A 23,132-nucleotide genomic window follows, 5' to 3' on the forward strand; every position below is an offset into this window, starting at 1 on the left:
ATATAATATATATATATACAATATATTATATATATGTATACATATGTACAATATGTGTTCAAGCAAAGACACAAAGACAAAATATACACACGCCGCTAATTATCATGATTACATTCATTAAACTCATCTTTACGAATGGAACCACGTGCGGAATATTGCCAGGAAAATAAAAACAAGTGGTATATTGAAACTTATAAATATATACATATATATTGTAAATGTATATTGTAAATGTATCGATGACACAAATTAAAACACAGTTTGTTACAAAATATCGTAAAATTAATTCTGTGATAAGCCGACAAGCGCATTCTTTATGTTGAGAAAAAATTTGATATCATTTTTTTTATAGCGACGATTTATTTACATTTTATTAATATATGTTTATATGTTTTATATCTAGTTAATGTATTTCAATTTTCATATATCTTATATATACATTTCACAAAAAAACGAAGCTCTTGACATATTAAATAACATTTTTTTTATTTTTTCAATATTTTCTGTATTCAAAACAAGTGCATATTCAAGTTTCATAGGACGAATAAAAAATTCTGAAAGTGCATTAAAAATTAAAAAAAGGTGAACAGATTTCTTTTCTTATATATTTGTATTATTTTTGGTTTTGTTTTGTATTTATTTTATATGCATCTATAAGGTAGTCAGAATACTCATCTATTTTATTTTAAACGCGTAAATAAATGCAAAAACCAGTCTTTTTTTTGTAGCCATTTATTATATATATTATGTAAAGAAATAAAAATAATTTTTGCATATTTTTTACACATCTTTAACTCGCAGGACATCGCACTCTTATCCTTTATCGCATAATTAAAGCTTATTCATCCCGAAAATTTATATATATATATATATATATATATATATATATTTTGGTAAATTTCCAGTCTGTGGTAATCTATAATTTATACGTATATTACATGTAATTGATGATAACAGACGGAAAATCCAGCTTAGTAACAATATAATAATCAGCTGACGGCGAGTAATGCGAGTAACACGTAATTGAAGAATCTGCAATCAAGACGCATTATTATGCGAGAAGACTAGCTATATAAATCGCGTTTAAATATGTCGCAATAAAGTCTCAATGAATCTTCGAACAGGTTCATAAATCTAATCAAGACATACATCTATAGTATATGAAGTATAATCCTATAGATAAAATTGCGTAACAGGCCGATAAAACGAAAACGAAAAAAGACCGCCAAAGTGCCTGTATCTATTCTATTCCTTATCTCCGTCTCGTGATTCGTCGAGAGAGTGACACAGTGACAGTATCTCGATTCTCGATTCTCGAGTGGCGGGTGACAGGTCGGTGAGCAAAGTGCGCGGAGAGGATCTTGGTTAAGCAACGTCTCGCGCGCGTGAGATGGTGAATATTATCGCGTACTCGATTAGCCCCGATTAGCCCGATTATTTGTCAGCACGAGGTAAAATTCGCCTTCTGGCTCTTCCTTATTTTTACGCGCGAACATCCATCGATAAATGAATGGCTTTACATCTTGACATGCAATTCCTACGTTGACACGTATATTGTATATAATATGCTGCATAATTCGTTGCTTATATAAATCGAAATTAATTATCTAGTTCTAGTCTTGAGAATATAGAAAATCTTGTTGCGAGAATTTTTCACGTGCATGATTAAGTGAATTTGTTCCTATTTCTTATTTTGACATATATACATAATATGGTTACACAATTTCTTTTTGTTCAAAAAACAGTACAAATTATAAATCAAGGACATTACTGACTGATCGTATACGAGCTGCAACATGTTGGAAAACGTAAATAAGGAATTGGCGCCTATGAAGTCGCATTATTTTCTTTACAATGCTGGTGAGTCATTTCTCCATTTTTATTTTTATAAATGCCTCTTGTATTTTGGATTTATTGTTTTTTTTTATTTGCAGCAACTGCACCAATGGTACAATTTTTGCCAACGATTGGAAAACAATTGGGCTTCTCTGGGACATTAGTCGGCACAATATACACAGTATTACCTATCTCTGGTCTGATTGCAAAACCATTGTTTGGTGGCTTAGCTGACAAATTCAGATTGCACAAGACTTTCTTTTTGATATTCCAAGTTTTATTGACAATAGCTTTCTTCTCTATTTATTTTATCCCTGAGGTGGACAGGATCGCAAGCGTGACTCTTATCTGTGACAGTACTATACCGTTTCTGAAGATTTGTCCACGGACCAAATTCTCACAGAAAACATTGAGCGCCGTAATAGTAGAAAATATCCATACTAATTCAGTTTGTGAGGTGTGTATGAATTGAATATAATTTTTCATTGCTTTCTTTCACATTAAATATATAACAAAAGTTAATAGTTCTTTTTATTTCTTTATAGTTATCCTGTGAAGGAATATCTCATGGTTACATAGAATTATCTGGCAAGAATGTTTCAATGAACAGCACATTTGATTTTAGTGCACAATTTGATATATATCAAGATTTACTTGTAAGAGATATTTGCTACAGAATATTTCATGTTGTTCTGGAGAAATAACATTAATAATCTTGATTCAAAAAATTTACAGACTAATGTTTGTGTAGATGTAAAGGTAAATATGTTTCTGGACAGTGTCACACATGTTCCAGTATGCGGGGACAATTTGAAAACTAGATGCATGGCAACCTGTCACAACAACAGTGCATTTAATCATCTTTTACAAGAAGCCAAAGATTCACACAACGATGCAAAACAATCTACTTACCAATTTCATCTATTTTTGTGGGCAGCCATAATAAGTTGGGTCGGAATGGCTGTTGTAGTCAGTATAGGAGATGCCATTTGTTTTGATCTTCTTGGTTTGTATTCATAACATTGCATAAATAATACTGATTTTGTGAAATGGCTTCTTTTATATCAAATATACTTCAGGTTACGAGAGGAGGAATGATTATGGGAAGCAGAAAATGTGGGGCAGCATTGGTTTTGGCTGGTTTGGTATAGGTGCGGGCTATCTGGTGGACCTTTCGAGTCAAGGACAGCACGAAAAAGATTACACTTGTATATTTTACATTATGCTGATAGCTATGTTGGCCGATATCCTTGTAGTATCTCTGACATTGAGAAAGGTACAAGAGTCTTGGATATATTTAGTTACACGATCAGATTAAAATTAAGATAATGCAGAAGTTTGGTATACTTCTTACTTATCAAGAGAATCCGAAATTGGCAGGTAATGGGAGAAAGCAGTATCGTTACAGAAAAATCCAGAATGCTCTACGGATGAACCGTCACTATTGCGGGAACTATTGAACGTTGTCAAAGAAGGGAGAGTATTGGTGTTTGCCTGGTGGTGCATAGGCGCCGGGATGTGTACAGCAGTCATTTGGAACTTTCTGTTTTGGTACAGCGAAGATCTAGCAACCAGCTCTCACATTGAATGGATTAAAACTCTACAGGGTCTTATGACCGGTGTTCAGTGTTTCTTAGGAGAATTACCTTTCAACTTTGTATCAGGCAGCGTATTGAAGAAACTCGGCCACATGAACGTCATGAGTCTGGTGTTGCTCATTTATGCAATCAGGTGAGTAATTAAAATATCTTGATATCTTATTATGTATAATTTATTATTTGTACATTGCGCTATGATAAAAATATCGATGTAATTGTCGCAGATTTATGGCATACAGCATTATATCAAATCCTTGGCTGTTTTTAATTCTTGAATTGCTCCATGGACCCTCGTTTGGTCTATGTTGGCCAACAATGGTGTCTTATGGTGATAAAGTGACACCATCTGGTACCAAAGCTACTATGCAAGGCTTTGTTGGTGCTGTCTTTGAAGGAATTGGTAAGTCGTTAACTCCTCGTGTAAATTTTTTTTTTTTTTTTTAATATGCCCGAGTATAATTCTTTTTTTATTTTAGGAGTGGCAAGCGGTAGCTTCATATGTGGTTGGTTGATGGACACATTTGGAGGTGTTACACTACTAAGAACGTTCTCAGTAGGTGCACTCATATGGTTGAGCGTATTTTGGTTGCTGGAACTCTTACTGAGGAAGATGAAAGCCAATCCATTACAGCAAGGCCATAGTCGTGAGTAACGATTATGTGGATATGTAACAAAGTACATAGAGTTAGCATATTTTTTTAGTTCAAGATTCATAATTAAAACATCATATCGTATTCGTAAATATTTTAAAAAGTTAGATAAATGCATTAAGGAATCTGTCATCAAAATTATGAATTTTGAGAATATTCTATATATCGCATGTGTTAAAATAAATTTGCACTTTAATTAATATTTCTTATATCCGTTTTTCTCTTGCATATTTCACAATGTTTTTTTCTGTTTTCTTTTTTTCAGATTTAGCAAATTATGCCAATCCAGACGACGCTATTCTTATGACGATAAGTCAAGAATTGCAAACCTATTAATAGAGTAATTTTGCATGGGATGAAAATATTATTGCTCAATTGATAACTGAGCAAAATTAATCTTTCACTGCATATGCACTGCATGCTGAAAGAAATATTTGTCTTGTCGTAATATTTTGTCTTTTTATAATCACAAGAAATTTTAATATATCATTCAGTATTATATCATAAGTGTAATTTATGTCGCGCACACATACAATCATCTCTATTGTAATATATTTTTCTAAATTATCTTTTTCATTTATTTACCTTTGTATTTTCACACGCGCCAAAGATGATACCAAATTAAAATTTTGCTGAGATAAAAGTATTACAAATTGATAGTTTTGTGTGTGTATGAAATATAAAAATATAAATTGTAAAATTAATGCGTATCATGTGATGTTTAGATTTTGAGCATTAGAATTCGACAATTTTATCACATTGATTTCTTATTATTTATACGGAGTGCCTATTCAGAAAAATAGTTAATAGTAAAACTTATAAAACACTGTGACACCTTTACTTAAAAAATTTAGTCAATGAAAAAAACGAAGACTGAAAAACTACGAGAGAAAAAGAGAAAGAAATTAAAATTATCAAAGTTGGTCAGCAAAATATCTCAACCATTTATTTTCATCCATGTGAGTGAATCCATTTTCCATGAGTGGAGATATACCGAATAACAAATTGTTATAGAGCGTGTCTGTTCGATCGCAATCAGTCGATTAGCAACTTTCGAATCTCGCCTAAAATCTATCGATAAAAAGCTACAAATAACTTTTCTCGTACTGTTCTCGTATCGCGACATATTTCCAGTAAGTCGCAAACGTATATATATAATTTTATATATATAATCTTTGTAAATTCTGCTTTCATCGAGACGATATACAAAACTGTTGATGCCTTTCAGTGGTATCATTTAGTCCTGTTTCGGCATCGATAATCGTTGAGTGAGAGTACGCGATGGCGAAGTGGCTCGACCGTTGCTACTCGACGGTTCTATCATAGCTTGCAGATTAGAGATCTCGCCTGTCGCGGTTTCGCAACAATCGTTCATGATAATCCCGCCGCCTGGATGGATGAACGCGAGGCTACCCTCGCTGGACGAGGCCAGACTGGTCGAGAGAGGCGGCGACCGTTCCTTGGGCGATGCCGAGGAAGCAGGATTAGCCATAGGCGAAGCGTTCAAGCACGTAGCGGTCTCCAATTTGCCGTGAAGTTCGAGTATACGACCTTCCAGTAGCAGATTGATCTCCACCTGCGCCCGATATTTCGACTCGACAGCCTCCAACTCAGACGCGTGTTGCTCCTTCGTTTCTTGCAGGAATCGTTGCAGATCCACCAACTGTGTCTCCTTCCGTGCGTCTTTATTTTCTAACTCGCTCAGACGTGCCTTCAGCGCTTCCAGGTGTGATGTTCGCGATTCCAATTGTCGCCGAATATCTGGAAAAAATTTGATAAACGTGTAATTTTGTCCTAGCGTGTAAAAATGTCGTTTTAATTTTTTATTTTCGTATTCGAACACTTACTATTCAATTCTTCCGTATATGATTTCTGAACTTGCGCCGCTTCTTGTTTAACCGTCGGTGACAGAGTACTTGTATTTTCTTCAAGTCTTAATTGTGCCTGTGCAAAAATAAGAAAGATGTATTCAATTATATCCTGTAATAATATCTTTTACAGATAAATTCGACTTAAATTTTTTTATAACTAATTTTGCTAAAATTTTTTAAATTCGAAATTTGTGGAATGCGTACCTCTCCTAAAAGCACGAATTTTTTCTGCATAACATCCACAGTGCGTTCCAATTCTTTACTGCGATCCGCAGCCTTTAGAGCTGCTTTTAATTGATGTCCTGCAGTGAATAATTCCGCCTCGGTAGAACGAAGTTGTTGCTGTATTTCAGCTGCCTTTTTTTGTTCGCTTTTCAATTCCAATTCAAGACACTCTAAACGTTCCTTGAATGCATGACTTTGTCGTTGTTCCTCGACGCACTGTACACATAACAAAAAAATAAGTTAGTCTTTTAATCTTGTATAATTTCTTGCAGTATCGTAAAATGAAATTAATATATGTTTAAAAAAGTCATACTTTAGTTTGCCAATGATGCACTGTTTCTTTATATTGTTCCTCAGCTTGATGCGCTTCCTTTTTATTATGTTCTAGTTGCGCTTTCAATGCTTCTACTTCTCTTTCTACCATTTTTAACCGATCGGTCTACAAGAAACAATATCAAATTTATAAATAATTGTACATAAGAATGTGATAAATATTATTGCATGAAAAGAATTATGAACGGACCAAAGCAAGATTATTCTCTTCCGAAGCTCTCAAGTCCCTCGATTTACCGAGCAAACGTCGATTACGTTCCGCATGAACTTCTCGTCTTTGCCTTTCAAATTGCAGTTGCATTTGCATTAATTGAAGTAATTGATTGGCGCAGCTTGGATCTATGCCATCATCGTCTCCTCCGTCCTCTTCCACATCATCATCTCCTTTCTTCTTTTGCTTCAGCCTGGCGCCGTTTGTTTCTGTAAAAAAACCTGGTGTTTCACTTTGCTTGTCAGAAATATTCCCATCCTTACACGTTATAAATATGGTATTTTATATTTACTCGTTTTGCTAGAGAAGCTATTCACTCTTGTACAAGTCTCGATATACCGATCGAGCATGCTAATTGGTGACAGTCTTGAGTCGGAACCTTCTTGGTTACAGTTTTGGCTATTCTGATCTAACAGTCCCAGGAACAGATATTCATACGGAAATAATTCACACGTTTGAATGCTAACATCCTCGCGTTTGGTCGTCCCTATTAATTTCGGTTCATCTGTTACGTCTTCGCTGTATTTTTTCTGCATTTCCATATCCGGACAAGATTTAGAATGCCGAATCTGCGTGAGAACGTAAGCATTTGTTTCCATCCATTATAATCGTTGCAATGCAAATACATTTTTCCAAGTTCTTTTAGTCTCACCTTGTGCGTTACGTGTGAATCCGAGTCCTCCGACGGGAAATGACGTTGAGAATACAGTCGAAGTTTATAAATCTGCGATATCGAATCAGTTAGGGCGTTGACTGTATTCTTCTCATTTCGTGTTTCGGACTTCAATTCGACGTATTTTGGCATTTCAATTGTTCCATTTCCATGTGAACTAACTATCTCCAGTATCTGCATTACAAAATTATATGTATATATGATTTCACTTAATTTTTTATATAGAAATCCATCAGATAAATTGGAATTACCTCTTGATCTTCTTGCTCAGAATCATTCTTCCCGTTTTGACTTATCGCCATTTCTAAGAGCCTTCCATTTTCTTCGCTATTACTCACTGATCTTTGCTGTTGTAGAACACTTTGTCTATCGGTCATAATCTTATTTAGCCTATTCGACAGAAATCCATGTGTATTCCCTGCAACATCCATACTTCTCACTGCAGAAGAGGAATTTACGGAAGTGGGCGTTGATGGCCGAGAAGATGCACTGTTGCTCAATGCATTTAGAGCACGAACCGCGCTGGATCCCAAAGGCGCTTGTCTTGTTGTTAATTTTCGTAGATCCTGCATAAGATGATAGAAAATGATAAGAAATGTCTCTTTTTTTAGAATACATGTATCACAAGATTATTTCCATATACCTTGACAGGAGTCGTTTCAGGAGTAGCTTCGATAGCAGCCTCGGGCGGTGAAGTACCACTTCTATTATTATTAGGCGTCGGCGGGGCAGAACGTGGCTCGTGAGATGTATTTTGAAACGGCGGACTATGCGGCGGTACCGCCATACTGGGTGACCAGAACGTATCATCCTCCCCATTACTTATCTCCACAGTTGTTACTCCTCCACAGATGTTGATTGGTGCACAAGTAATGGAAGATTGATCTGCAGAGGTAAATAAGATACATAAATAAGTAAAATGTAATTTTTTATTTGCATTTTTAGACATGAAGATGATCATGCTGACCTAGAGGTGGAGTGCATCGAGAGTTAACTAAAATTTCCTCTCGACATTTGTCTAATGTAAAACGGCCACATTCAATCACGATATCGTGATGTTCCATCTTTTTCCATCTATTAAATGGAACAAAAGAAACAACATACAACTCAGTAATTTAAACATTACATGAGATATATTATTTCTCATATATAGCGAAAATATATACCTAGTGGCTGAAATTTCTGCATCCTTGGATGCCGTAACAAGCAAAGGATGCATACGCACAGAATCCAACATAGGTCTAATAGTATGAGTAAACGTAGCCAATTGATCGCGTTGTATTGCGTGCTTCAGGTATGATATAAAATTGCAAGGATACATCGCATACAGTCTATTAAATAAGTTGTTTAATCCTACCTACAATAGTAGGGTAGTAAGTGAAATTTTTGTTAGCTTCTCTATATATCTTATTTATAAATGGTTGTTAAATATTCACCTGCAAATGTATGAGGTACAAATGGTCCTTGTCGATGACATTCGGTACTGCAGTCGAAGTAAAAGGGGTAGAAGAAGAAAGTAAAGATGACTGATAATAATAATAAGAGGCCAAGCGGCCGAATACCTCAAATATTTCTGGTAGATATGGCCCTAGGGCAGCAGGTAACATTGGTAACAACATTACTAATAAAAGTAGGGCACTCATAAGTGGTAATATATCTGCCTCCACCTTGAAAAATAATCTTGCAAAACTATCTATCTAATTCTTTCCAATATTTATAAACTTATTTCTAAAAATAAATCTTTAATATTATATGACTTAACATTTAAATTTAATTTTAATTGTGATTTGTATCAAATATCATTTAGTAAATAATTATATAAAAGTTATATATAAATTAACTCTAAGTAAATTATATATAAGTGAAATAATTTGTAACAATAACTAAAGGCACATGTGATCGAATTAATAAAAAATAAAATTAATGTGTATACATGTAAATGTTTATATCTAATAAAAAAAGAGGAAAGAGATATATTATTACCTTAAGTAATTTAAGTAGATCTCTGAATAAAGCATGACTGGCTAGCTTGTACAACCAAGTAGGTTGACGTCTGGCTATATGGCCGAGCAATGTGAGCGCTTGTATTCTCTGTCCGCTATTACCACTTTTTGAAAGGATGTCTGATAAACGATCTAACAAATGCTTGTCATGTGGATCTCGAACTCCTGCTAATACTTCGGCAGTTCTCAAGGAATTTGTGGAGAGATAATAATCAAATAATCCATTTACCAACCAATTATCTTTTGCTGCAAATGTGATCCAAGTTAAGTAAGAGAGTACTATGTAATTACTCTAATGAAGTAAGTATATAAGAATATTACTAACTGCATAAGAAATGATCATGGAATACTTTCTTGATCTCCTCCACTTCTCCGAGTTTATTGGATTCAAGTAGGTAGAACAACTCAGCAGCACTGGTACTCATTTCGATAGTGGTTTTCAATGGTGGCTCGGTTCTAAAAGTGCTATTCTATCATGATCCTTCGATCAGGCGGTAGAAATCGGTCTGATAACGTCGCTTCGAGGCATTCGCCGCCTATCATGCAAGACAGACATCGTATGGAGTGATGATGCTGAAGTACCTACAGAAAAAAACAAAAATTACATATACATATAAAAAACAAACAAAATTCAGCAGGTCACCAGAATATCAGAAAACAATCCTAATTCTTCGTACTACAGTTAATTATTTGCAATATTATACCGGAGTACTCAAACGGGGGGAGGGGACGAAATATCAATCGCGAGACTTAAAAGCGAGCTAGGTAATCGTGTCCTGGGCAAGAACGATAATCCTGCGAGTTCAGAATCGCCTATAAATAATGATCGAATTTATATAACGAACTGTCAGCGGAAAAATTCCATCTCCTTTTTTCCCCCAAGACAAAACGGAGAAGAGTTACGGGGGTCCCACGGTGTAACCGCAAAACTGTCATTCGCGTTAACCGGTCGGACGATGATCCTCGCGAAACTCCACGAGACGGGTTCGTCGAGGTGTCGAGTAATCGGATCGTAAATTCACGCTTATCCAAAGACGAATTATTAACAGAATAACTCACCCGAATCTCATCGAGTATCCCGAGCAGATTTCTGTGGGTTCTATGGCGACTGGTGACTACGACGAGGAGGTGGAGGAAGGGGAGGAACTTCCATATATCTCTTCCTCTAGGCCGCCTCCGCGCTGCCATCTGGTCGCTGCGTGTCGAGCATTGATCGTTCGATGGACCTAGATGGGACTTCGTTCGTTCGAAATGGAACTGTCAAACGAACTGTCAAACCGACCAATGGCGATCGACGTTTCTAGGCTTTTTCCCTAGACCGACCAATCGGGAGACCTCGTGGACAATCAGCTGTTTCGTCGGTCTCGGCTGGGAAAAAAGCGGAGTCACGTCCCTATATACATAGGTATATAGTTTCGGGCGAAGTATCATATGTGATCGCGATCGGATCATATGATTCGCACACGCGCGAATTGCGCTGCCGTGCGCGAATTTCTCTGCAATTTTTTTATCTCCGAAATTTGAAATTATGCAGAGTCTGACCAGGTGCTCGAGGCGGCACTATGTTGCATTCAGCCGGATATTTAATTTTCCACCGAAAAATGTTTATCTCCCGAGGGAGAGGAGCCTGCTTGACGTCAAGCACTCGAGTTGCGCGCATAGGTTATCTCTCCCCGTGTCTTATCACGCAAGTATCCGATGGTTTGTGATACCTTCTTCCGACTCCTATTTACATTTCACATTTAATTAGATTTCCTTTTAATTTTGATCAAAATTTAAAATTAAAAATTTTTATTAAAAATTCTTATTAAAAAATGTTAACTTTTATTAATTTAATTTTATTTTAATAAATTTAATTTTTATTAAAAATTTGTCATTAAGCTTGATTAACAATTAATTTTTAATTCATAACATTGTTCTTCATATGATGTATTGCTGATGAACTGAATGGTTATGAGATTTTATAAGGAAATGTCATTGATGAAAATGTGTTTGTTTTCAGGCCTACAAGAAGATACGTAAGGAAATTCATGCCATACAAACTGCTTTTTTGCGTGGCAGCAGATTTACCTTTTCTCCAAGATTTGATAATGTCAGATATTTTAATACAACGTGTAGTAAGTTCAATAAGCAATCTTCAAAGGAATCAGGTCCTGAAAAGTCGGATAAGGAGCCTGGTAATGATGAAGAGATGAAAGCATTTCTTCGTAAGCTCTCCATGTGGTTTATACTATTATATGTTTTCTTAATCGCATTGAGGTATCAGATAGACACATCAAGTACAGAAGTGAGTTTTTGTCAATTGCTGTTTTACACAAAAATCATTACAAATTGAAGATATGAGATTTTTATTTACTACTTCTTTGTGAATAGCCTGCAGCTTCTGTCTCCTGGAATGAATTTGTGTATCATATGCTGAGTAAAGGAGAAGTTGAAGCAATTATTGTGAATCCCAATATTGATTTTGTTATAATTGTGGTACATGATGGTGCCATTATCAAGGGAAGAAGGAGTCCATATAAAAGATATCATATGGTTGTTCCAAACATTGAACATTTCGAAGAAAAGTTGAGGAAAGTGGAGAAAGGTCTTGGTATCAGGGCTGGTGGGTAAAATTTGCAATGTGATAATAAGCAGTGTACATTGGAGAGATTCCATTTTTTACAATATTTTTTTAAATTTTTTAGGTCAAGGCGTACAAGTGATTTACGAAAGGAAAATAGGATATATAGCGAGTATCCTAAGTTTCTTGCTTTTCTCGTTGCTGGCTTTTGGTATCTTCACTTTCATGAGAAAACGTTTCTCTTTCAAACCCTTTGAGATTATTTCGCAGATGAAACAAGCAAAGTTCACGTTGGTCGAGCCGTTAATGGGAAAGGGCAAGGGTGTACACTTCTCGGATGTAGCAGGATTAAAGGAAGCTAAGATAGAAGTGATGGAATTTGTTGATTATCTAAAACATCCAGAACGTTACAAGGTACTTGGTGCTAAAGTGCCACAAGGTATGCTTAAATATGTATATGGAAAATTATCAGCGTTTTTATCATTTATGCTATAAAATCGGATATAAATGCATTTTCAGGTGCCTTGCTTCTGGGACCTCCTGGTTGCGGTAAAACGTTATTAGCTAAAGCTGTGGCGACTGAAGCAAGTGTTCCCTTCCTATCCATGAATGGTTCTGAATTTATCGAAGTTTTCGGTGGTTTGGGTGCGGCTCGAGTTAGAGATCTATTCAAGGAGGCGAAAAAAAGGTTTGATGCTCTATTGTGTATTTTTTTAATATATGTATTTTAACAATATTAATATTTGCACCTTAATGAAACTTTCCACAGAGCACCCAGTATTATATACATCGACGAGATTGATGCAATTGGCAGAAAACGTTCAGACAGCGCGCTTGGAATTTCCAACAGCGAGTCCGAACGAACGTTGAATCAGCTTTTAGTAGAAATGGATGGAATGATAGCAAAGGAGGATGTTATTATATTGGCTTCGACGAACAGGGCGGACGTACTGGATAAGGCGTTACTAAGACCTGGTAGATTTGACAGACACATTCTGATCGATCTTCCTACTTTAGAGGAGAGGCAACAAATCTTTGAGACTCACCTCAAGAAGATATCTTTACGAAGCGACCCTTCGAAATATTCGGGATACTTGGCTTATCTTACACCGGGATTTAGCGGTATTCTTTTAATCAATTCAACGGACAATATTTTATTAATTCGGCATAATATATACAGCGTTTGACCGAAAAAAAGTGTCACCGAAAATATGCAAGTAGATCTCGTTATTGGAGATTTTTCCTCAACAAAAGTGTCGAAGGAGCTCATCATTTTTTGCATGTTCCCAATTTTTGACATCATGTATCTTTATTTATAATTAAATTTTAAATTAAAATTTTATTAAAGTAAACTCTACTTGAAATTTATTGGAGAATGTGGTTTTATTAATATTTTATTTCCAGTTTGCGAAAAACTCTTTATTTTTAATCGCTTATGATTTGAAAATGATTGATGCCTTAATATTTTTAAGGAAAAATGTCTCCAAATAATAAGATCTACTTGTATACTTATTTATACCTTATGTCAGATATCCTGTATATGAAATTTTTTATTTCCAGGTGCTGATATCGCGAACGTTTGCAACGAAGCAGCGTTGCACGCCGCGAGGGACAAGAAAAAGCAGGTCGACAGCAGCGATCTCATGTACGCGATCGACAGAACGATCGGTGGCTTGACGAAGAGAAACAATCCGTTGACTCCATCCACGAAACGTGTCGTCGCCTACCACGAGGCCGGTCACGCGCTAGTAGGCTGGTTGCTGGAACACACAGACGCGTTGCTCAAAGTAACGATAGTACCGCGAACTAATCTCAGTCTGGGATTCGCGCAATACACTCAATCCGATCAGAAGCTCCACAGTGAAGAGGAGCTCTTCGAGCGAATGTGCATGATGCTGGGTGGTCGAGTAGCAGAATACATAACGTTCGACAAGATCTCGACGGGCGCCGAAAACGACTTGAAGAAGGTGACGAAAACGGCGTATCTTCAGGTCCAACAATTTGGCATGAGTCCGGCCGTGGGTTTGGTTTCTTTCAATGAAGAAGCTACTGACCCGGTACGTATATTAAATAATTTCGCAAGTCATTTGTCACGTTTGAATATGTATATTCACAATTTCCTTCTTCTTTTAGAAAAATAAAAAACCATATAGTAGAAAGTTGGCGAATCTAATGGATGCGGAAGTGAGGAGAATAATAGGAGAAGCATACGAACGAACTCGACAATTACTTTTGGACAACAAAGATAAATTAGATAAAGTATATATATTTTATCAAAGTATATACTTATATATGGATCTATTCTCTAAAATATTCTATAATGCTGTATCTCTATAAACTATCTATCACAGTAAAGCAAAAGAGAAAGAGCTACAGAGCTTATAGAATGAAAATAAAATATAAAATATTTCTATCGATTTTCAGCTCGCGGAAGCTCTCTTAGAAAAGGAAACATTAACATATGATGACGTAGAGAAGTTAATCGGGCCGCCGCCGTTTGGGAAGAAACGACTTATAGAACCAGCAGAATTTGAAAAATCTGGTCCAGAGAATCCTAGAGAATCCCCGTCGATAGACAGAGCAACAGTATAGTGAAATACTATATTAAAATATGTTTTTGTAGATATTTATACTGTACAAAGGTTGATATAATATAAAATATCAATATTGACAATTCAATTTTTTTTCGTAAGTTATTTACAACACTTGTAAATTTTTTGTTATTATACCCATAGGTATCTTATTTCCAATTTATGTATATTTCATATTATTATTCATTATTATGTTTCATAATTTATATCGGAATAGGAATAAACAAAATTACACGAATGGAAGAAGAATACCTTTTATTTAGACATTTAAGTAAAAACACACAAAAATTTGCTAAGACGCGCAGCCTGTGAAAAACATATAAAATTTTAATTTGTTAAATCACAATTATACTTTTTTTATTTTGTTAGTATTATCTTTTTCAATAAAAAATAGATATGCGCTTTTCTATGTTAATATATTCATATTTAAAAAAATCAGAATAACATTATTTCTTGTACTCTATAGGCATCTTTGTTCTTTTTGTTACAAAGATAATCGTCTTTCATTACAAAGATAGTTGCAAGAATACAAATGTGCAACAAGTTGATACATTGAGTACTTGGCATATATGCATTTGATTTGCTCTTATATGGAAGGGAATATCATGCAATCTCAAATATGCAGTCATATATCAGGAATTACATCGCGCAATGTAATTGTGTTTGTGGTCCTCATCGATCAATAATCAATCTGCATCTTAAATCTCTTGTTATCTCTTGTTATTTGACTTTTTAAAAAAAATTATAGAAATCTAATAAACTTTCTAGATTGTTTAACAACCTATGCTAATATGACAGCGGCAATTATAATATCATATAATATTTAATTAATTATAACAGAGAAACTTAAAAAAAAATCTATGGCAAACTATTATATGATATATACAAATCGATTTTGTCAAGTTAAAATTATATTATTTATGCCGCGATTGCACTCCGTAATACATATACTATATATTACATAGTAAATGTATACTATATATAATATATAGTATATATAATTTAGAGTGTATTACATAGTTATATATGTATATATATATAATGAACCAAAATCAATAAAATATAGAATGTACTTAAAAATATAAGAAAGAACGATAAAGATATATCGACAAAGAATATATATATATGTTTCTTTACGTCGCAAATATTAATACGATCAGATGTGTAGCGCTTTAATAAGCGTGACAATATCACATACTCGATATTGGCGCCACGTAAATTCTAGGAACAATTATTACTCGAAGTTTTTCAAATTATGGACAATTTTGATTTTTTTCTGCCCTTTTGTCTTAATTATTTGAGCAGGAGTCTTCGAGTTTTTTTTTGTATCACATTTAACGTTAATACTTACTGTTTAACGATTAAATCTTTGATAACGCCATTAAGAGCTCGCTCCAAATGCGAACCATCCCAATAGATCTTTCCGCAGTGCTCGCAGATATAAAAGACCTGTACGTTCTTCAGGACATTCGGCGGAACCTTGTCAATTTGTATTCGCATTTGATATCTCGTAGTACATGTGGCGATGTCAATGGTGTCTACAGACAGACGCCACGTGCGATGCTCGCTGTTTGTGCAATAACTGTTCGGATTCAGAGCGAATTCGATCTCGTCGGTCGAGCTATAGCCGTCGATGCCGACATTTCCTGCGCCGTTGGCTTGATTGGGCAGCACTCGATAATTGTTCTTCCTTATAATTTTTACAAAGCTAAAACGAAAACAAAATGATTGCTTTTGTTACATATAACATATTAAAAGAAAACAGGATTGTGACAACAAAAACGAAGCGATATATGTAGATCGAAAGTAGCATACCTTTGCACAAGATCGTCCATTAATTGCTTCGGGACTTTGACGAATTCGTCGCAATTACAAATTTGACATCGACTGAAAATGTCATTCTGTGTGACGATGACACCGAAACAACGTAAGACTTCGCGCAATTGATTGTCAGGTGTATCTGCCAATACCCTGTAGCAGTTCTCTAGTGGTAGATACTGCTTAAACTGCAATATATAATAAAAGAATTATAATAAAATATGATAAATTAATCATTACAACTATTATATTATTTAAGTATTATTACTATTAATATTATATCTATTATAAATAGAACTGTTATATATTATAACTATTATAATAGCTATAATTATAACTATTAATATATATTATATTAATATAATATATTACTATTAATATAAACTATAAATATATTATAATTATTATAAGGCAAACGTGTAAAGCGGATCTTACTCTTTCATAGTTTTTGTTACGCGTCAGTAAAATCCTATTTTCACGCATTGCCAATCTGGCGGAATCGTCTCCACCCTGATCAAACAAGACGTGAACGCAGTCTACGCCGCACATCCGTAATTTGCTGCTCAAGCCACCCAGCATGGAATCGCATACAACGCGCCATGTATGCGCGGCGACTGGGTCCTCGTGATGTCGCCGTTGCACCCTGGGTTCCGGTTCATTCATCCCAAACTTGTCTCGAAATCTACTCTGAACATCCTCCCGTCTATCGACTTGTTTGTCGTATTTATTATAATTATAGTTATCGCGTCTACTTTGATTACCGTATCTGTTCGGCTGATCGTATCTATTGTGATTCTCGTAATTGTCGAATCTATTCTCATAATTATCGTATCTCTTTGGATTTTCGTATCTTTCATCGTTAGTTGCTCGCGTCATTCCAACATGTGCATATCTAGTGTGATTATAATTATCGTAGTCGTCATATCTCCTTTGGTTACCGGACCTTGGATTATCATTAGTTATTCGAATTACCCCAACACGCGCGTATCTGTCCCGATTCTGATTATCATGATTGTCATATCTCTTTTGGTTATTGTGTCTTCCATCATTAGCTACTTTAAGTATTCCAACATTTGTAGATTTATTCTGCTTGTTATGATATCCCTGTTTGGGCGCAGGTTTATATTTAGGCGCTGTTTCATATTTTGGTAAAGCTCCTGTGTTCGCGCGATAATTCTCGTTGCCTCTATCAGGCATCGTTGGATTTGAATACATAGGTTTCTGTAAAATAGTTGGATCTCTAGATACATATAATACATAAGGAGTACATAACTGAATTTCAATATGTATATAGTATTTCAAACAATATTTATTCTCATAAATAATCACACAACAGCACATCCAAATGCTGTTATATAATATATAAAAATAATATATAAAAATAATATATAAAAATAATATATAAAAATAATATACAAAATAATATACAAAATAATATATAAAAAATTATATAAAATGTCCTCTTTCATTAACAAAAAAAAGCAGTTTATTATATTTTCCAAATAACAATATTAAATAATTAATAAGTATTAATATTAAAAATCATTTTCTGTTATTTTTTTACCTTATGTGTGGTTTTACTCATATTGTGTTTTTTATGTGCCTGCGGAATATGCTGTATTTCAGCACAAATATCTTCAAATGGTATATCCAAAGCTGCTGAATAATCTGCTAATACTTTATATATTTCCAATAAACAGTAAGCATCCAATGCTATCATATAAAACATATATATATTAACACACACACATATATATATATATATAAACACACACACACACACACACACACACACACACACACACATATATATATATATATATATATATATATACATAAAGATATATATACATTACATAATTAGAAAAAAAAAGAGATTACTAACCAGCATATATTATTTGACTTTCCCTAAGAGGTCTTAGCTCCCAATTTGAAAATTGATCAGATTTGTCCAATCTTTGTCCAAAACATAATTCTACAAGTTTACTTAAACTCTTGCTCGTGAAGTTTGGATCACCGTTGTATGGAAAAATAAAATTGTAATCTTCTGCTAATTTTCTCCACAAAATCATCAAATCGAGATATCCTTGACCATGTGTTTTAATAGATGATAGTATAGGTATACTATTGCGTATCACTGTCATGTCGTGTGCTATTCCAAATCCTGTGATAATGTATAATTTTAATTTCAATACTAACATTTATACTGTTTTTAGTGATCATAAAATCTATCATAGTAATATTAATTGTCTGATTTGAATGTAAAATATTTAAAAAATATATATATTAAAAAAAATGTGTATCACACATAACTATATAAAATAATATAAACAATACTGTTTCAAATATTTAAAAAAGCACTTACCAATTTTAACAATATTTTTATTTCCGAATAACATAAGACCAAGTGCAGCCCAAAGTTCAGATAATTCATTACCAAGCGTAGTTACGTCCAGAATATAAACATTATCCTCAGTAGCTACCTGAATAAGCGCTAATTCTGGTTGCTTAGTTCCTATGCATAAAAACACATAAAAATGATTTACATAAAAATATATCGCAAATTATTTCTTGCTTTTGTTTTGTGTTCTCAAATTTTATTACCAAAGCTAGGTTTCCACTCCAAGTCAATTCCAACTACAGCAACATTTCTCAATCCATTATCAAGAAATTCTTCAAATAAACGTCCATTATCTACTACAGTAATGCATTCTCTTGGTAATTTTAAGACATGATAATTTATATTATCATCAGCTGGTTCCCAATTTTCATCTCTACTTGTAGAAGCTCCATCATTTATTCCTATAAAATAAAATATAATAATCAAAAAAATATGCAAAAGCAATTAAATGTCGAATGTATACTCAAATGACTTAAACAAGATTTAAATATTAATAATTTTAAATTTAAGTAGCCAATAAGAATTAAACGCAGAGAAATTAATCTCAATTTTTAATTTCTTCGTATCACAAATAATCAGTTTTAACGAAAATTAATTTCTTGAAACAACCGCGTTTGGTTCTTATTAGTCGTTTAGTTTATTGAGAAGCTTAAATTTTAACTGACAAGATTGATGTTCACAGTATAAAAACTTCGAGACTCTTCCTCGCTCGTAAAAACTTATAATATTGTAGATATTTCTCAAAACGCAAATGTAAAAACAAATTGTAGAGCATTACCTTGCGCACCTTCTTCTTTTTCTGCATCCATTATCAACCATGGCCATTCCTGTTTAGGTATTTTATATTCCTTTGCCCAATATAAACCTTCTTGTGCATCATTGACATTAATTAACATAAGAAGCAATTCCCTTTGTAATTTGTCATCATTTCCTATTGCCTCTCTTACCATCTCTCTCCAACTAGCAACATCTGTGATAAAAGAAGCAATTATATAAAAGATATTAATGTTTCCACAAGATAATGACTTTAAATAATTGTAAAGACTGGATACTTACTTAAGCTACCATCCACATAATGTTTATGTATAAGAAACTGCAATGCTCCCTCGTTTCGTTTTGTATTTAAATGTGGACATACATCAGGCGACAAATTGTACTGTTTTATTAGACGTGCAACAAGCTTAGTTATCGGACGAACTTGTGTTAACGATATTTTAACTTCTGGAATATCATTATCTCTGAAAAGATTTATTTTCATGAAAATCTCGATTAACTAATGATAAGATTAAAATTTCGTATATGCGAATGACTAAATAATCACTCACTCGATAAATCGTTCTAGTATGATTTGTACATTTTTTCCTGGTGCTATCAAATTATCTAAGTAAGTCGTCAAGGCTTTCTGAACTTCTGGGCAGTCAACTAGAAATTCGTCAACTACTTGTAACTTATTTTGTAATATAAGTGGTAATAACAATATTTCTGGATTCATAAAATGACTCTGCAATTGTAACATTGCAGCATATTGTGCAGCCTCCTTATATTCTTTCTCTTGTATCATTTCCTACAAAAAATATATATATCCAATATACACACACATATACATATAAGTATTGCACAAAATTATTAATTTTTGATAACATACTTTTATTGTTTGTAAAAACATATCTTTATGTTCCACAAAATCATATATGGTAGACACCTTCTTAATTAGTAGCATCTGTTTCATATTTTTTTGCTTTATTAATTTGAAAGCTGCTAGTTTCAAATCAGGAACAAGAAATTCTGTATAACCTTCTTTTCTCTCTTCTATCCAATTTGAAAATTCTTCTATCACTGTAACATGAACAAAATAATTTAGTTTCAGAAAATATACAATATACAAAATATACAGTATAAAGTTACAAAATAGTTTAATTTCAAAGAAATTTTAATCTTTAAAAACAAACTTGGAAATATTGTTTCAAACTATTATTTCAGAAAATAATTTGATAATTATTTACAGAATGTACCTCCTTGACTTTGATATATATTGTACAGATCAAAATAATTAACTTTATTTTTAATCTGCTTATCTGCATATATTGTTTTAGGAATTATACAATTATTAAGCTCAAAATCATTGGAGGTGTATCTGTTAATACAAATATAAATATATCAAATATTTGGTTTCTATATTATGTAAATATATTTTAAATAAAGAAATTAACAATCATATACATTGCAAAAAGAATTAATTAAAAGATAAAAACCTGCAAATGCAAGAGATTTGCTATTTGTCATGTGATCAAAATCAGTGGTGTTGACGAGGATTCTCAGAGTGCTGAGATATGGATTTGGTGCTGTTTCAAAGTAGTCCGTTAATGTTTTGCTAACACCATCGCACTTCTTCCCTATAATTGATTCAATTACCAATTAATGCATGTGTTAAGTGATTATATAATCAGGAAAAATTAATTAAAAGTTAGGTATTTTAAACAAAATGCATATTCCTATTCTTTTAATGACATTTATTGATTATTTGAAATCATTTTAGTCTCTTGATTGTAGATTATCAGTAGCTATTAAAGATGTATAATATTAAATAATAGTTCAACGATATATTTAAATATATACATAAATAAATTTAAAGAATGCCTGTGTCCTTCCATGACCTCAGCAATCTTTGTGCTTATTATTAAGAGTATCCTAACAAAAGAATGTTGGCAGTGCTCATGTTTGTTGACACATATAATGTCATGTAATCAATGTCAAGTACTTTCTAATTAACTGTCAGTTATATTTCAATTTGTACGACTCTAGATATCTTTGGATGAGTGTGCTAAGTCACCTGCTCTTAAAACTTTAGTTCAAATAATGTTTTCTTCAATACTGGACGTTAGCTTCTATTTCACGCAATCTGTCAAATTTCAGTGACATACTTCCACTGCTATATAATTCTTTCCTTGAAATCCACTTGCAATCATCTACAAATTGCTGAAGTCTCTTAAGGACGAGTGCACTCTTTTAAATTAATTTACGTATGTATTATGATATATATGTCAACTATTTTATATCCTACATTTTATTGTTTTACACTTTGTTTAATAGTTGCTGTTGACAGTTCACCAAGAAATTATATACATTTACCTAAATAATCAATAAATCTCAGGAAGGTAAGAAAAAGCATCTGCACTTTGTTTATCTCGCGCTTGGTTAATTATAATCAATTTTTCGAATTATACGGATGTTAAATACGAGCCTTTGGCTTCGTTTTTTGCCATAAAAATATGTACGAAAAAAAATGTCCTTACATAGCGCCCACATCCGATGCAGAGTGTCGAGCCACGCTTTCGTGGCATCGTCTATAGACGAGAAGAACAATAAATCCATGTCGACGTCCCGATGACGAAGCTTACTTTGACAGGTCGTGTGATTTTATTTCTCGGCCACTGGTCGTATTCAGAGCTCGTTCTGGTCAGGAATATCGCGCGGCTGTCGCGTTTTAAATGACCCAGAGAATCGACGTCAACGAGAACGAAAATTCGGCGCGGATCCTCCTCGTGATGCGAGAAACAATGGAAGAACAGCAACGTAATCGCATTCGCCGTAACGTCACAATTCACAATAGCACCAACGAGAAAAAAAAAACGTTGACAAAAATTGACCGGGACTTTACCTAGAGCTCGTATCGTCTGAAGTTTGCGCCACTTCACGCGTCGCGACAGTCACGAATTACGAGACGAAATAGATCGCGGACTCGTCTTGTGACGTCATAATCTCTATATTGTGCGCGCATTTATTAGGATAAAAAAGAAAAAGGGAAATTTAGAAAAAATAATTATGATTTATTTCGCGCATTTTTATTTTTAATTTATTATTGAAATTTTTTGACATTAATGTATAAGTCATTTTTAAAAATGTTTGAGGATGCGTTCTAAGCGGTTCTAGTACATACATAACCACAAAAGAAGGAGGATATATATCTCGTGTCACTATACTGAGATTTTTTTAATCACTTTATTTTTACATATTTTTAATTACTTTTTTGATACACATGTAAGTGCATAATTTTTGTTGAAAATGTGTTTACAATTACAAATGAAAAAATCGAGCACACTGCATCAGTAGAAAGTAATTTATGTAAAACTTAAAATATTTTTATTCTACACAATTATTTGCTCATTTTGTAAATTAAATACATATTTCTAAATTATTGTAATTTATTACTGTATATAATGCAATTTTAATAAGTGTTTTTTATTTGAATAATGCAATAATTAAAACTGTTTTAATGTATACATATATATATATATATAATATATATATACATTAAATATTATATAATATAATAAATATTATTATATTATAATATATTAT

At 33.5% G+C, this 23,132-nt stretch overlaps 4 protein-coding genes and 1 long non-coding RNA gene across 8 annotated transcripts; 3 read left to right on the forward strand and 2 right to left on the reverse strand.

Annotated features, from left to right (window-relative positions):
* The first annotated feature begins 1,055 nt into the window (after positions 1–1,055).
* On the forward strand, positions 1,056–5,017 carry Sugb (Sugar baby transporter). 3 transcript variants are annotated; one of them, XM_029307929.2, is made up of 10 exons: positions 1,056–1,451; positions 1,746–1,860; positions 1,935–2,293; positions 2,382–2,492; positions 2,572–2,842; positions 2,916–3,112; positions 3,245–3,567; positions 3,659–3,834; positions 3,911–4,109; positions 4,350–4,466. In XM_029307929.2, the coding sequence occupies exons 2-9, from the start codon at positions 1,797–1,799 to the stop codon at positions 4,084–4,086; spliced, it is 1,677 nt and encodes a 558-aa protein (XP_029163762.1). In that variant the 5' UTR covers positions 1,056–1,451; positions 1,746–1,796; the 3' UTR covers positions 4,087–4,109; positions 4,350–4,466. The 3 variants fall into 3 exon arrangements, with proteins under 3 accessions (XP_029163762.1, XP_029163760.1, XP_029163761.1); XM_029307927.2 differs by having other exon boundaries at positions 1,058–1,451; positions 3,911–4,078; positions 4,350–5,017; XM_029307928.2 differs by having other exon boundaries at positions 1,058–1,393; positions 3,911–4,078; positions 4,350–5,017.
* On the reverse strand, positions 5,005–10,561 carry Tsc1 (tuberous sclerosis 1 protein hamartin). Its single transcript, XM_029307926.2, has 15 exons — positions 10,460–10,561; positions 9,726–9,982; positions 9,381–9,646; positions 8,834–9,064; positions 8,564–8,754; positions 8,365–8,471; positions 8,041–8,282; positions 7,649–7,963; positions 7,377–7,571; positions 7,017–7,293; positions 6,704–6,933; positions 6,494–6,619; positions 6,160–6,396; positions 5,932–6,028; positions 5,005–5,845 (listed from the first exon to the last, which is right to left on the reverse strand). The coding sequence occupies exons 2-15, from the start codon at positions 9,823–9,825 to the stop codon at positions 5,322–5,324; spliced, it is 3,138 nt and encodes a 1,045-aa protein (XP_029163759.1). The 5' UTR covers positions 9,826–9,982; positions 10,460–10,561; the 3' UTR covers positions 5,005–5,321.
* A 269-nt stretch (positions 10,562–10,830) lies between these two features.
* On the forward strand, positions 10,831–14,642 carry Spg7 (SPG7 matrix AAA peptidase subunit, paraplegin). Of its 2 annotated transcripts, none has more exons than XM_029307954.2 (9): positions 10,831–11,087; positions 11,403–11,687; positions 11,774–12,005; positions 12,088–12,402; positions 12,483–12,651; positions 12,733–13,085; positions 13,524–14,020; positions 14,097–14,222; positions 14,388–14,642. In XM_029307954.2, exons 1-9 carry the CDS (start codon positions 10,929–10,931, stop codon positions 14,553–14,555), a joined length of 2,304 nt encoding a protein of 767 aa, XP_029163787.2. In that variant the 5' UTR covers positions 10,831–10,928; the 3' UTR covers positions 14,556–14,642. The 2 variants fall into 2 exon arrangements, with proteins under 2 accessions (XP_029163787.2, XP_029163788.2); XM_029307955.2 differs by having other exon boundaries at positions 11,036–11,101.
* A 150-nt stretch (positions 14,643–14,792) lies between these two features.
* Nbr (exonuclease mut-7 homolog) lies at positions 14,793–22,486 on the reverse strand. The gene is made up of 13 exons (XM_029307942.2): positions 22,067–22,486; positions 21,026–21,166; positions 20,419–20,609; positions 20,099–20,337; positions 19,830–20,011; positions 19,552–19,743; positions 18,977–19,174; positions 18,738–18,887; positions 18,258–18,536; positions 17,937–18,085; positions 16,808–17,593; positions 16,370–16,560; positions 14,793–16,262 (listed from the first exon to the last, which is right to left on the reverse strand). The coding sequence occupies exons 1-13, from the start codon at positions 22,143–22,145 to the stop codon at positions 15,902–15,904; spliced, it is 3,138 nt and encodes a 1,045-aa protein (XP_029163775.1). The 5' UTR covers positions 22,146–22,486; the 3' UTR covers positions 14,793–15,901.
* LOC114935207 (uncharacterized) lies at positions 21,524–23,021 on the forward strand. Its single transcript, XR_003820449.2, has 3 exons — positions 21,524–21,793; positions 21,864–21,928; positions 22,071–23,021. It is a non-coding gene; the product is annotated as an uncharacterized LOC114935207 (long non-coding RNA).
* The last annotated feature ends 111 nt before the right edge of the window (positions 23,022–23,132 follow it).

This window comes from Nylanderia fulva, unplaced genomic scaffold (genome assembly GCF_048542155.1).
Source record: "Nylanderia fulva isolate GAGA-0341 unplaced genomic scaffold, ASM4854215v1 Scaffold12, whole genome shotgun sequence".
Taxonomy (NCBI): Eukaryota; Metazoa; Arthropoda; class Insecta; order Hymenoptera; family Formicidae; genus Nylanderia; species Nylanderia fulva.